At 39.4% G+C, this 15,657-nt stretch overlaps 1 protein-coding gene across 3 annotated transcripts in view; it reads right to left on the reverse strand.

The window, feature by feature from the left end:
• Positions 1-294: 294 nt before the first annotated feature.
• The window catches only part of LOC120807263 (guanine nucleotide-binding protein G(i) subunit alpha-2), a 44,100-nt gene continuing 28,737 nt past the window's right edge, over positions 295-15,657 (reverse strand). For 2 of the 3 annotated variants that reach the window (XM_040159045.1, XM_040159046.1), the window contains 8 exons: positions 15,554-15,596; positions 13,495-13,636; positions 9,187-9,347; positions 4,888-5,016; positions 3,298-3,427; positions 2,740-2,893; positions 2,344-2,536; positions 295-1,539 (listed from right to left, as the gene is read on the reverse strand). In XM_040159045.1, coding sequence (XP_040014979.1) covers positions 2,346-2,536; positions 2,740-2,893; positions 3,298-3,427; positions 4,888-5,016; positions 9,187-9,347; positions 13,495-13,636; positions 15,554-15,596 — 950 coding nt within the window. In that variant the 3' untranslated portion in view covers positions 295-1,539; positions 2,344-2,345. Of the gene's footprint in view, positions 1,540-2,343; positions 2,537-2,739; positions 2,894-3,297; positions 3,428-4,887; positions 5,017-9,186; positions 9,348-13,494; positions 13,637-13,848; positions 13,961-15,553; positions 15,597-15,657 lie in introns of those variants that run through there. The other variant, XM_040159047.1, reaches the window with a different exon arrangement.

Genomic DNA, 15,657 nt, shown 5'->3' on the forward strand with positions numbered 1-15,657 from the left:
CTTTAAACCATATCTGTCAAATAAAAGCTCTAGAGTATAAAAGTATAAAGTAGCAGAAAATGGAAATATTCGAGTAAAGAAGTACCATGTGGGTTTTCTTTGTTAGCTGTGAGGAATTCAAAACCACTACTGGTACACTGTCATACACTTATTCAGTGCCAGTGCGTTTCTATTTCTATTCTGTAGTTCTCTTTCTGTATTCTTTTTAGTTTAATCTTTAGTACTGCTTTGGTCCAAATGTGAAGAAACAAAATAAAATGCTATGTATGCATTTTCTTTTGACACATCACACTGCAGAATAAAAGATCATGTGACCAAACCTTTATTTACATTTTACAAGTGAATGACTTCTACCTTAATATTAATGAACGACTATCATCCATTGGTTGTGGTGCATCTTAATCATGGGTTATGTGAACGGAAGTGGAGTAGAAATAGCCCTAATTCACACTATGAAGATAGCATGTCTCTAAAGAACAAGTGTAAACAGATATCAAGGCACAAACATATGGAAAAAGACTTGGAATGAAATGAATAGTACAGAACAAACCATGTTAGGAACAGACATAACCACTTAAAAATCTTGCAGATATCCTAAAAGTGACACATAACCATTTCTGTTTTGCTTCTTTAAAGAAGTTACTTAAGGAATGTTATTCAGTTTGTGGGAGTACAGGCTAATCTACGGACAGTCATGCAGAACAATGCACTTTAGTACAACTGTGAATATTGATTCTGTGTAAACATTGTACAAAAAACATTTTCCCTTCATCGATTTCCAATCTCCATGCTTGTTTGTTTTCTTCTAAAAATAAGCTCTGTGCAGTCAAAAGGTTCATAAAATGCCAAGGTTAGTAAACATAAGTTAATGTGGTTTTTATAAAAAATCTGTTTTTGTACTGTAACCTCTTATTAAACTTCAAAAGCAAAAGGGAAAATAGAATGAAAACCTAAAAAAAACCCTCAAATCAAGCAGAAATCTAAATACAAAAAATAGGCTGAAATTAGATAACTACCATTTAATGCAGTGGTTCTCAAACTGGCCCGTAAAGGCTTATTGAGGAAGAAAAATACTTTAATTTAACTGTATTTTCATGTGCCATGTGGCATGATGAGATAAGGTTATTATTATAAGTTTTACTTCCAACAGTTATTTTCCACTTAAGTCAGTCAGCTCATATAATTTATGTTGTAAATCTAATGAAAAAACAGCAATTCTCACATGAGTGCCTTGACTGTTTGTGGTTCTTTTCCAATTAGGGGGTTCTTGGTCAAATATCTACTGTATGTACTCAGTATTTACTCAGTTCTAAGTATGAATAGTATGAGAACTCCTGATCAAGAGCGGTAAGATATATATATAAAAATAATAATGAGGCATTGGACAGAGAATGTGATGGTTGCAAATCAGTGATTGTTGAAGTTCTTTCAGCCCCCCTTCCCAGGAATCGAGTCTTTTATGGTTTTCATTATGAAAAGCAGTAATCAATCAATGGCTGTTGCAGTCTCTCATGCAGTCTGTGTGCATCGGGCATCGTCCTGCGTGAAAAGAAAGATGGCAAACACAGCAGCTTTATAGAAATACAATGTGAATGTAGACAAAAGAGCTGTTGTTTCACTGTTTTAATGTACAAGAACTTTAATTTGTTTACTTATTTATCCTCAATCTGTTCCTCAGCAATTATAACAACACACACTTGAATGAGTTTACATCATTTTTTCAATTTTTGTCTGTTTACCAGTCATAAATAAACCTGCCAGAATTTGTGGCATGTAATTAAATTAACCAACCATCCAAAATAAAGCTGCTAGAACCTCTGATTTTCTCACTTTTAGGATGCCAGTCATCTAAGATTAAATAAAGGCTGCAACTGTTACATTATCGATAATCCTAAAATTATTCTCTTGATTAATTGATTATTGATTTAGTCTTTAAAATGTCAGAAAATAGTAAAAGGGTCCCTTAGCATTTCCCAGAGCTAAATTTCCCAAGCTCAAATGGCTTTTTTCCCTGATGAACAGTTTAAAGCCCAAAGAGTTTTAGTTAACCATTGTATGATACAATAAAAACCAGCAAATATTCACATTGGAAAAGGTGGAACAGAAGGATTTTTGGCATTTTTTTTAAATGACTTGAACAATAAAGCAGTTATTAAATTGGTGCCAGTCAATTTTCTGTCAGTCAACTAACTGATTAATTGTTTTGGCTCTAGACTGAATGCTGAGTATATAGACTATAATCTATCAACATTTACTAATGAACTGCTGAGTTATACCATCATTGGGTATGAGATTAGGCTTCACAGTAACATTCTCACCCACCCTGTCATCCCTCTATCCTACCTTTAGAAAAGACCACAGTCTTTCAGGTTGTTCTTAATAATGACGTCAGTGATGGCGTCAAAGACAAATTGCACGTTCTTGGTGTCAGTGGCACAGGTGAAGTGGGTGTAGATCTCCTTGGTGTCCTTTTTCTTGTTCAGGTCCTCGAACTTGGTCTGAATGTAACTGGCTGCTTCGTCAAACTTGTTGGCTCCTGTTAAGCAACAGTTTGGAGAGATGAGGAGGTAATTTGTTTTTAAAGATAACAGATTACATTTTCTTATGTTGTGATGTTTCTGCTAGTCATTACAATGCTGACTGCAACCACAGCAGCCTGTCTGTGGTTTTACTGCAGATGTTTAACTACTGATGCACTGCTCTCAGGTACAGCATGAGCCCCGATATTCCACTCCATACCTGTGTACTCTGGGAAGCAGATGTTAAGGGGGCTGTGAGTAATCTTCTCCTCAAAGAGATCCTTCTTGTTGAGGAAGAGGATGATGGAGGTCTCAGTGAACCACTTGTTGTTGCAGATAGAGTCAAACAGCTTCATGCTCTCATGCATTCGATTCTAAAGAGAAGCAAAATCAGTCATACCTTATGGCCTCCACTACAGAGTGTTGTTTGGCCACGTCTCTCCTGAGTACTCGTGTTATATTCATAAGCAGTTCAAGAAATTAGGGCCAAATGGTTCAAGTCAATTGAAAAATTAGCTATTATGACTTTTATTACATAATTGCACTCCATTGGTTTGACTGTAAATGTACCGTTAAAGTCCAATGAGCCAATTTTACCACCTGGAGCTCACTATTATTAAGCCATAATAAGGAGCGATGGGCAATGTTAAATGTCCTCTAATACCGTGAAATCTAAACTACCTCATACTGAAAATGAGCAAAGGGTAAATTTATGTAAATTGTAAAGTTCATCCGTGCAGATGAAGACGCACACATTAGAAGATGAATTTTTCCTTACCATCTCCTCATCCTCAGCCAGCACCAGGTCATAAGCACTCAGTGCAACACAAAAGATAATGGCTGTGACTCCTTCAAAACAGTGAATCCACTTCTTTCTCTCTGAGCGTTGGCCTCCCACATCAAACATTCTGCAAGGGAGATGAAGCAAAGGAGACATATTGTGTGTGTGTGTGTGTGTGTGTGTGTGTGTGTGTGGGTATGGGTGTGCGCACTGGTAGGGGAAGGAGGTCACAATGAAAGACAGTAAGGTGAATGTGAAAGAGAACAGGTCATTGAAGAGGACATTTCAGGTAGAAGGACAGTGCAGAAGGGAGGAAGGAGGAACTTAGAGTGACAATCTATCCCTGGATGTACATTAACTTTCACGAGGCTGCTTTGACAACAAAAGTGGTGAGGAGGTGGAGGGGTGTCCGTCAGATATCTGACAAAATATTGCAGGTTCAATCTAGGCTACAAGAGGCAGGCCTCTATATTCAGAGCAAAGCACTGGCTACTGTAGAAGCTGAGCACTGTCACTGAAGCTGTTAGAGGTGTGAGTAAAACCCTAAAGACAGCTCAAGTGATACGAGTCTAGCACGTCCAGGACAGCTGCCATGCTTTGATGATACAGATGACAAATATAAGGTTTCGGTGAACCCACAATCTGTTTAGGTTAGCAGATGTCCAGGAAGCACTATCTAGAGGAATCTAAATGAAACCACTGTCAAAAGATGGCATTTCTCTGTATCTATAAGTATTTTCTTTTTGTACTTATTATGGCAAGCAGGACTGAATTATAAAAATGTGACTTTCTACTTATTGATTGCCTCCATGTATTATTCAGACCAAATACTGAGGCTGCAACAGAAGGTAAATATCAGAGAGTTTATCGGGAAACAGGTCACACCAGAGCCATGTGGCTGGCGGTGCCTTTTTTATTAGCCAGATCTGTTTAGCTACTTTACAAAGGGTTGGGCATTTTATACACTGCTCGAAAAATAAAAACAAAAAGACAAACCAAACAACTGAGATGTGTTAAAATAATCTTTCTATATCGCTTCTTATAATTTCAGACGCATCCTCTTCGTATCCTAACTTTTTGCACATTTATATAAGATATTTTATATATTCACCCATACTTTCTACAGGAATTGGATCTGCTTTAATATAGGTCCTGATATCAAACGTTATAACACTTACTTCTATTAAGAGATATATCTATATATCCATTACTATCCCAAACGAGTGCTTAGGCTGGGCCAGAGCATATTTTATGTAAGCTCTACAGTGCTGTGCAATGGAGGACATACTCAAATGTTAGCACTAAATAAAGCTGCGGTTTTATTGAGCGAGAGCGCAGTTGGCAGGTGTAATTTATTTATCGAGTGTAATCGTGATACTTAGCATTTTATTCCCCCCTGTACGTTATTAAGAGAGTTCCCTGGACTCTCACACTGGATGCAAATGGCTGAAGAGCATGTTGTGATAAGAGGAGGCAGGGTGAGGTTAGAGATGGCAGTCTTTTTTTCCTTTATTTTATTTATTTATTTTTTCCAAAATACCTGAAGTCTATTAACTTTGATACCAAATCAGTGCTAGTTGACCTTACTTGAAGTGCAGTTCCTTGAAAGTGAAGTGAGTCTCCACAATGCCAGTGGTCTTGACCCTAGTTCGCAGGACATCCTGCTGGGTGGGGATATAATCTGCTTTAGCTATCCTCTCCAAGTCATTCAGGTAACTGAGAGAGAGAGAGAGAGAGAGAGAGAGAGAGAGAGAGAGAGAGAGAGAGAGAGAGAGTGCAACATGAATTGCAAACTAAAAGAGAGACAGGTAAACACAAACAGTCCAACACAACACATAAACACTGATGCCCTTGTGGTGCATTAACATCCAAATCAGTCTGCATTTTACTGAACTACTTTGAACTGTAATGAACTCTGGCAATTTTGTGAACTTCCCGTGGAAGCAGTCATATTCTGCTGCATTAAATGACAGACTGCTACACTTCCATGGTAGCATTTCATTAAACTGTTTAAGTGCCTTTTAAGGAATTGTGCTCAGTATGGTCTTCTAATAATTAAGTTATAACCAAATACATTACACAGGTTAAACTCCAATACATTGGTTGTTAGCCTCCCGGAACCGCAGCTCTGAACTGTGGTTACAAGAAATCGGGTTTCATCAACATGGACGTGCACATGAACACAGTGGCAGCAATCACAAACACAGGCCATTCGATTGTTCCTGAGCTATAAGCTGAGTTCCTCTAGACAGTTTAGGGCTGGTTAACAGGAACAAACCTGCAATAACTGATTTTTTGGCCACTTGGGTGCATTGGAAACAAGTTATGAACACAAAATTGACATATCATCACCACCATGCTTTCACGCTGTTGATTTACACAGTGGTGAAATACTCATCTTAAAGTATCATGAGTATGCACTGAATTGGTTTTGCAGAATATTTCCCCTTGGTTGTTGCTGTTGTTGTAAGGCTTTCATACTAAAGAGGCTCACTGCAGACTCAGGCCTCAAGTGGAGAGTGACATTGTATACTGGCTCTGGTAATGTAAACATGATTGTTGTCTTACATGCAGCCCATTCACATTATTGTTTGCCTGTACTAGTCTCCTCACTGAAAACTGTGGCTATTGACACGCATGCAAGCTACTGTAGGTAGTCATCCACACATATTTCTAATATTTAGTTTATACATGTATGTACTGCTGCGTATCTTCTGCCTCCCAAAGCACAACAACATTTCTTAAAAAATGAATTTTTCTGCTTGATAGAAGCCATACATTTTCAATCCATCCATCTATGCATTTTCTGTTGCTTATTCGAACTTGGGTCGTGGTGATAGCAGGTTAAGCAAGGCAGCCCTGACGTCCCTCTCCCCAACAACATTTTCCAGCTCCTCCTGGGGGATGCTGAGGTGTTCCCAGGTCAGATTAAATATATAATCACTCCATTGTGTTCTGGGTCTACCCTTGGGTCTCCTACCAGTTGGACGTGCCTGGAAGACCTCAAAAGGAAGGCACCCAGGAGGCATCCTAATTAGATGCCCGAACCATCTCAACTGGCTCCTTTCGACGCAAAGGAACAGCGGCTTTACTCCGATCTCACCACGGATGTGAGAGCTCCTTACTCCATTTCTAAACCTCAGCCCAGTCCCCCCGCGGAGGAAACTCATTTCAGACGCTTGTATCCGCGCTCATTAATGCCGCCTGTATCTGCGGTCATTATCCAAAGCTCATGACGATAGGTAAGGGTCAGAACCGCAGATTGATCGGTAACTCTCAGCTCCCTCTACACCACAACAGTCTGATACGATGCCCACTTTACTACTGATGCCACACTGATCCATCTGTCATGCTCCCTTTCCATCCTGCCCTCACTTGTGAACAGTACCCCGAGATATTTAAGCTCCCTCACTTGGGGCAGACACTCCGTCCCAACCAGTAGGGAGCAATCCACCGTCTTCTTGCAGAGAACCATGGTCTCAGACTTGGAGGTGCTGCCCCTCATCCCAGCCACTTCACACTCAACTGCAACTGCCCCAATGCATGCTGAAGGTCAAGGTCTAATGAAGCCAAAAGAACCACGTCATCTCCAAATAGCAGATACGGAATTCTGAGGCCCTCAACTTGACAGTCTCCTCCCCCTGGCTGCATCTTGAAATCCTGTCCATTGAAATCACAAACAAAATTGGTCACAAGGGACAACCCTGGCGAAGGCTAACACCCACCAAAAGTGTGTTTGTCTTCCTGGCAAGAATACAGACACAACTCTCACTCCGATTATATATGCACTGGTCCTCCTAGAATTGCCAACTCCTTTGACAATCTCCAGAGAATCGTGGTGGAGGGGTTTGTTGGTCTCAGTGATCCTGGGAGCTGTGTTGTCTGGCACTTCAGCCTCTAGTAGGGTCTCCTAAGGCAAATAATTCCTGGTGCAAGGCTCTGTATCTAATGCAATTTTTGAGGGGGGACACATTTTTCATAGTCACTCCAGTCTCAGCTTGGTGTATGTTTGTGGGAAGTGAGATGAGGTCAGAGCGTGGATGTGAAATATCATCTCTGCACTTACTCTGTATTCAGATGGTAGATCCCCATGTGAAATTGCTGACTGAAATGTCTATGCGAGACCCATAAGGGATTACCACTAGACCCACTGGTACTATGCACTATCCTTGGAGGGAGGATTTCTATGGCAACATGCATATTCTTTACTGATTTGCTCTTTAGTGAACTTGATATATGGTTTTGGTGAAAAACATTATTATTTGTTGTTTACTCTCTAATCTATTTAAATATAATATTCCGAGGTGGTCAACAGGGCTGTGAAATCAATTTGTAAAGATAATTTTCCTCTTAAATGCAAGATTCTAGGCAGCCTTTGTTACTTGTAAGAGCAGTGTTGAGAGTATGCAAAAATGCTAAAGAGAACGTAACACAGGGTCATCTCAAACAGAGATGCACGTTACAATTCACAAAAAGCAAAAAGACTGGAAAAATTCATTTCTTTCATTTTCATTTGTAGTTCTTCATTCACAACTCCCCTTTCCCACGTTTTGTCTATCCCGTTTTGTCTTTTCTCTGTTTTCTGACAGACTGTTGGTCAGTAGGGGAGCGTGGAAGCATCTTCACCATGCTTGACACAGCACTGCATCATCATCCAAGGCCAGCTGGGAGTTTCAGTGGTCCAGCCAATCTATGCTTCACAGACAGAGAGATATACAGTATACCCAGCATTTCAGTGAATGTGACATTCATGCATGTCACATCCACAGAAAAGTAATAATTAATGAGCCGACAAAACATGGCAGACTTATTGAAGTGAATAAAAACATAATCAATTATTAAACAAAGATTTTTTCATCTCATCATAGCAGCGATTACAAAACAATGTATTTCCAAATGGGATGTCAGAGTTATTATGAAAATATCCTACACAGCAACATTTCTGATTTTTGTATAGCACTGCTATAAAATTATTCAACTTCTTCAAAAAAAACAAAAAAAAAAACAAACAAAAAAACAAAGGGGTCACTCTGGGGTTTTATTATCATGGGTATCACTTCACATAGTTTACTTGGATGAAGTTTACTTGAAGTAAACACAATTTTCTGAGTCTCATTTTTTCATCCCTCAAGACAAACCGTGCTCTGCTTATCAGGTTATAATACTAAATAATCAAATCCAGAGAGGGCGAATCATCACTAAATGAAAGTTATTGGACTATCTTTCCAGTCTCTATAGCCCCCTAGAGAAGTCAAAGGCAGGTTTCTCAATGCAGCGCATATGAAAGAGGCTGACAAGAGTACACCATTAGATCCATCACAACACCAACAGCATCCCGTAATGGTAGGAGTATTAAACAGGCTTTAATATGACACCAACATAAAAGTAATTTGCACAGCCATCAAGCAAATGCAAACAAACACCCAAAAATCTCTTGACTGTCACTCTCTCATGCTGTTTTATATTATTTTAATATTCTTATTAAAAGAACATTATAGAAGAACATTATAGTGTTTCAGCTTCAGTTTATGCTAAATTATTTTCAAGTATGGATTACAAGCAGGTATGCAGGATGGGAAAAAGAGTACATTTATCGAGTGGCTATGAGGTTTCCCACTTGGCCACATTCACATTTATACTGGGTTAACACAGAGTATATGCAGGAAACGCATTTCAATTGATTGATTGAAGTAGAGGAGGATATGTAGAGTCAGCGTTGATAAAGGCAGCCTGAATATTACAAAAGTGAGCAGAATATTGAATATCATAGATTTCATCAAGCTTGCAAACAGATGGAAGGTATCACTTTGTTGAAGTGATAGTAAATGTATATTAGATTCCTAAGGGGGATCACAGAACAAAACACACAGACAAATTCACACTCACTATGCTGCAGAGTCGTTCAGTTGGTATTCTCGCGACCTTGCAAAGCAACTCTGTATGCCGCTGTCACCCCACAGTCGCCTGATCACATTGGCCAGGTCATCGGGAAGTACACCCTGCTCTTCAGCGGCTGCAGACAGGGCAAAGAGCTGCTGGGCATCGTCCTGCAGGGGGTGATAAAGACTCATGACTGGGTTTTTGCTATGAGAGCATCACTGCCAAAACATACAGTACACGCAAACTGTTAACTGTAAAAAACCTCAAACAATAGAAATATAAAACAGAATTCATAGAAAAAAATGAATAATTTTTCAAATTTACAGTAGAGCAAACATTAGCTGGCTTGTGCATCATCTGTTATACTGAGTGAAAAATAACACAGCAAATACAGCCCCCCAAGAATAATCAAGAGACAATGAAGCCTTCTCAGCCATTAGTTCAGTTTTTGGATACATAATGAAAAGTAAATAATATTTAGTCATGGTTGATGTGTCTCAGAAATACTGCCAAGGAAGCAAGGGTTTATGATAGTAGCAATAATAATGATGATGATGTCAGTGAAACCTATGATAAGCCAAAAGTCCGCCAATCTGGGCTGAGCACTTGTAAGATAGGTGAGACGTTGGTGTGACTCGTACCATTTTGCTATAACAGACTGTGGCAGAAAGTCAGCCATATTCTAGGATCTTTTTTCACAGTGATAAAAATACAAAAAGTAGTAATTAATCCCTAGTCTTCCCTTGTGCAGTGTAACAGTGTTTCTGCAGTATCTGGCTGCAGGAGGGGCTGTTTCTCTGTCTACAAGGATTCTGAACGAGTGTAGTCATCATTAAAACAAAGAAATGATTCACAATGACAAATATATTTCACAGTTTGGTCTGGAAACACTATCTTACCGTGTGTGTTTGTCAGATTTGAGATTTGACATTTTTGTCTCAACATGCTTCCCTGACATGCAGCCACTACATCTACGCTACTTTTGTGGGTAGTCATGTACGCATAATTTTAATGGATGGATGTTTATTTACCTTGTTCTTGGTGATATTGATTACCAATTAATATTCTTTAGTCTGCATTCCAATATTTGAAATAGACAAATTCTTTTATTGTTGTTTAATAATGTGTCTTATTCTAGCAGTATTTTGTTTCAGGGACTATGACTACTGAGTTCACACACCAATAATGAACCAGATGCTTTTTTTCGAGATCAGCTGTTGCATTATAAGTGATTTATACTGCAGTAAATCTCTGGAAATGTGATACATTTGCTGGAACTCAGCCTGCTCCCTCAACCAAACTAAACAGCAAGTAGCCTGGATAATGTGCAACTGTGCACGTTTTGGTTTCATGAACGTTTTTTTGTTTGTGCATGTGTGCAGGCACACATGCGTTTCTAAAGGGCTGCCGTGTGCAAGTATGGGCAGGCTAGCACACTAGTTGCCATGTGTGGGATCTGTGAGAGTATTGTCACGTACACACAGCCATTTGACAGTGAGAAAAAAAAAAAAAACCATCTATCTATCCTGCTCTAATGACCACAGCAGAGTCCTCAATCCTTCTATTATAGCTTCAGTTACAGTATAAACAGGATGGCTTGACTGTAAAATCACACTGACACACACTCCTCCACAGGAATGAGTTCACACACTGTTAGACCTCAGTGACAGCTTGTTCATAGGCTGATAAGTGTTCACTGGGGGCAGCAGACCCGATCTGTGCCTGAAGCTGTGACTTGTTCTTGTTGTTGATGGTGGTGCATGTCATCATGCGTTTGTGTGTGCACGGTGGGCCTGTTTCTGCTTCTGTGTGAGAGTTTAATGAATACTCTGATGAGCTTTGTGCGCGTGTGTTAATTTGGGCTGCTAGAGCTGCTAATGATTTATTATTTTTTAAACAAACTGTTGTAATTAACTGACTAAGAATTTAATTTGTAAAATGTCAAAATAATCTCAAAAGCTCGTCCGAAGTTCAGCCCAAAGTCAGAATCTGACAAACTGTCCAAAATCCCAGATTTATGATTATATTAAACAGAGACAGGCTGCAAATCCTCATATAGAAAAAGCTGAAAAAATGTTTTTTTACTGATGCATTGCTTTTACTGCAGTTTGTTAAGCCATCAGTAACTGTTGCTGCGCCTGTCAAGATTTCCATTCTTGTACGGCACATATGCAGTTTAACAGCGGCAGATTTACCGCCCGAAATCCTTGGTAACTTTTGAAGCAGTGGGTCCTTGAAGGCAAAAGCAGGCTTCTCTTTTCTAGCCAGGAGCTGTCAGTTTTGCCGGCTGAAATCACACCTTGTGCTGACAGATTTTATCAGATGTAGCCTAACTAATGAAGCTACCATTAGCTCCTTGAGGTGGCTGAAAATGCTGTCTCTGGCTGACTTCTTAATCTTTCCAGCTCACTCGTTGTATAAAAAAAACCCTGTAAAAGGGTCTTAAATATGTATTTAATGGCTACATACCTGATACATTCTTTGATAAGGAAAACTGTACGATCAAATTGTTGTTTCTTTCTAACATAACCCTGTTTGGGTGTTTACAGTGTATATACACTTAGTCATAAAGTTATGTGGGGTAATGCTGTCAGACAGCAGATGTGCTAGTTGTAAATGAGATTTTTGTTTTTCGTTTTTTTACATAGACTGTAACACCACAAACTAATGTAATTAGCTGATGATATGCTCCTTTGCCTTGGAAATAATGCTTGGTGGAGCAAATTAAAAAAAAAGTTTAACCATTCCTTATACTTTTAATCTTGTAATTTTGGATTTGGAAAAGGCTCAAGAAAAGACACCACCCTCCATACTCTTTTAAATGCAGAGTCGCACTGAACACAGCTATAACGTGGAGAAATCCAAAGCTTGACATGCCTGCTGTGCCAAGTTACAGTTGCTAAGCTATGATTGGACAATCATTGGTCAGGGGAGGGATTTAGTGAATAATCCCTTGAAGTTGGGGGGTTTATTAATAGTCTAGACAAAAAGAAGGAACAAACATGTGAAGTAGACATAAAATGATAAATCACAGTTGTTAAGAAACATAAACCAGACAATTCAGGGCCACCTGTAAGGTCCTCCTTTCATAGGTGGCAACCTTCAAAACAAGGAATTCATTTGTCATTCCTGATCCAGCAGAAAGCCACTGGCCAAATAAATGTGCTGTTAAAATGTATCCTGCCAGCAGTTTTGAATAAATCCGGTCCCTAAAACAGCCCTTGGTTGCCTGCCTGTTTTTGCTGCTGCTGCTGCTGCTGCTGCTGCTGCTGTTGGGATTAGGCACACTTTCAGCCTCTTCTCTGTCTATTACAACTTTGAGGGGAGAGCAGATCAAAGATGGGGGAGGTGAAGTCTATAAGACAAGGACTGTTTCCCTGCAGGTTACAAAGATGGATCAGAGAAGCGTTACAATATGTTCCCCTTTCTACTACCAACCACATTTTTAGCACTGATAAAAAGGCTTCTGTGAACAGGTGAATGTTGCAATCACATGATTCCATATTTGTTTAAAACACTAGCTCAACTCACCAGTGTTACTGACTGAACATGAATTGCTGAGAGGAAGCATGATATGAGAAACAGACCTTGTGTCCCAGAGGCATCACAACCTTGAAATAATCTTTGTTCACTGGGTTGTACTACAATGTGTATAGGTGAAGGAATAAAATGTTTGTGATAAGAAATAATGGGCAGTGCACACAACTGAGTTTTTTCTTTCCTATTATTTTGAAACAGAAGGAAAAGTGAAAGGAACACTGAGTTTTGGAGAAACAAAGGTAAACTACTCTGTGCAGTCTTACAGACTACCCCAGATACACAACAGCAAGATGCTGTTGAGAAAACAGGCTTTGTTTTGTTGTGGCCTGAGGGAGATTCTGATCTGTCCACGGTTAGTACCGCCAGCTGAATTCTGCACTTTCACACAACGATGGCGGCTTTTAGGCTGGTCAGCTTTCTGCTCTCACTCTTATAAAACCACTCATTTTCAATGATTTTCTTTTCATATTTGCAGGAGTATGACATTTGCAAGTATGTATGCCATCGTGCATGTTAAGAGTTTGTATCTTGCACATAAGCCGAGGCTCCTTTCACTACAGTTTGTCTGGTAAAGGGAGTAACTGGTTTTAAGCATGAAATAAGTCTTTCTTGCTTGTGGTCAATCCATGCTTATGCCATCTGATGGAGGGTCAGAGGATGAAAATAACACGCATTGATGTAATGATACATACAGAAATGTCATGCTATAACACATACATAGTGTTCTTATGTGTTTTGTGAGTGTGTGTGTGTGTGTGTGTGTGTGCATCTTACCACTTTGGCAGGGTTGCTGTAGTCTATCTTGAGACTGGCCATTGCTTTAACTATGGCCATAATAGACTGGATGGTATTACTGTAAACCACTGCTCGGTACTGCTTACACTCATCTTCCGAGTAGCCATCTTCATGGATGATCCTGATAATATCAACAAACATGCAAAATGTATTATTATTCATTTAAGTGTATACATTAAACTTGCATTAACAAATGTGTTGGCCACTTGAGGGCTAAATGCTTCACAATTTTCACCAGCTAGTGATATTCATCAATACATCAATCATTAAACTGAACAAAAAATAACGTTATACTGTTGTAAATTAAGTAATATACGAACAGTACTAACTTACCTGGTATGTTTATGAGTAACACATTCAGTTGTCGAAGCTGAAAGGCAACTTTTTTGTCTGTGTGCAATCCCTAAATTGTCTACTAAGAAGCATATCGTTCTGTATCCTCTGCATCACATTAATCGTGCCAGCATGCTGTGTAGGATGATGCAGTGGGGTTAACACACACTGGAACTGCCTCAGCTCTGCAGCATCCATTTGATGCAGTATCCTGAGTCTCTTGCAACATTATCACTCTGGACCTGAGAGTGAGGGAACTAAGTCTCTGTGCATGTACAAGTGTGCATCCTATCATGAGATGCAATCATCCAGACTTCATGAGGCTGTAGAGGGGAGCAAACTGAGACAATGCCACATTAATTGTTTAGTAAAACTCCTTTCTGCCTTTAACAGTCTGTTGATGCAAATGATAAAAAATAGTAGTAATTTAGCAAAAACACAGCTGCGTAATTTTTTAAGATGTTTTAAGAATACAGTTAACTTTTCCTAACATTCTCTGCTATAACGTCCTTTTTACACAGGATGCTTCGCTGTGTGTGACGTAATAATAGGCCAGTGCTGTGTTTCTGTCTTGCAGGCTGATTTATCTGTATGCCTGTATGTGTTAATAACCTGGCTTCTAAAAGCGACAGACTGTTCCTGCTCCGAGCTCATAAAAAATGGATTCAATGCCTGGCTAGCCCAGAGGAATGTGAATAATTAAGCCATTTAGGGTCCTCTGTGTGTGTGCATGTGTGAGTGTGTGTGTGTCTGTGTGTAACTGTCCTTCTATCTTTGTGAGGACCCATTTGAGTTATAGACTTTATGGAGTGAGGACATTTTGGGATAGTGAGGACATTTTGGTCGGTCCTCAAAACTTTAAAGGGCTGTTTGAGGGGTTAAGACTTGGTTTTAGGGATCAGGCTAGAATCAGGTTTAGTTTAGGGTTAGGGTTAGGCATTTAGTAGTTATGGTTGAGGTTAGGGAAGGGGCTATGGAACGCATTATGTCAATGAGCGTCCACACAACTAATGTAAGACAAGGGTGTGTGCGTGTGTGTGCGTGTTCCGATTGGTACACGGGCATTACAACATCCTCTGAAATCAGAAACTCTCTCCTCTCACAGGAGAGGCCATGACGTTCCCATAGAAACCACATGGAAGTTAGTCAAATTTACCTAATCTAACAATGTCATGGCTACAATAGCAAAAGTACTGAGCTAAAACTTCTGATCTAATCTGTCTCGTGGTCGGTGCTGAATGTCTGAGTCCAACAAAGAAGACAAGATCAGTGAAGTATGGAAAAATGAACAGGGAGTACAGAATCATCAGGTGTAGGCGTGGTAGTTTATGTTCTTGCTTTCAATTCTGCTGATTCACTGGCTTTTCAAAATACATCAGGATTTAAAAATTAGCAAATCATCTACAGCTATAGAAAAAAAAAACAGCAAAACAACAAAAAACACAACTTGACAGATGTATCATTCTGTTATCAGAATAACAGATATCACCATGATTCTATTAAAGAAACATGTTGTAATCTGTATTTTCCACTATGTAAGCCTATAGCCAGATTTATCAAGTTCAGCTAGTTTATAGTAAAGTGTATAATGGCTCACCCAACACACTAACCAAGTTTCAGTGATTCGGAGAATCCATCTTTGGGTTTAACAGAATAGACAAAGTATTAAAAATAAAGTGAGATGAAGACTGCTTTTGTAACTTACTTCATCTGCTTTACAATGGTGCTCTTCCCCGACTCCCCCGCACCTGTTGGAACATTCAAAGTTTGCACGTTAAAAAGGAACTTCTACTGTATGTTGCTGTTTGT

The sequence above is a fragment of the Xiphias gladius genome, chromosome 21 (genome assembly GCF_016859285.1).
Source record: "Xiphias gladius isolate SHS-SW01 ecotype Sanya breed wild chromosome 21, ASM1685928v1, whole genome shotgun sequence".
Classification (NCBI taxonomy): domain Eukaryota; kingdom Metazoa; phylum Chordata; class Actinopteri; order Istiophoriformes; family Xiphiidae; genus Xiphias; species Xiphias gladius.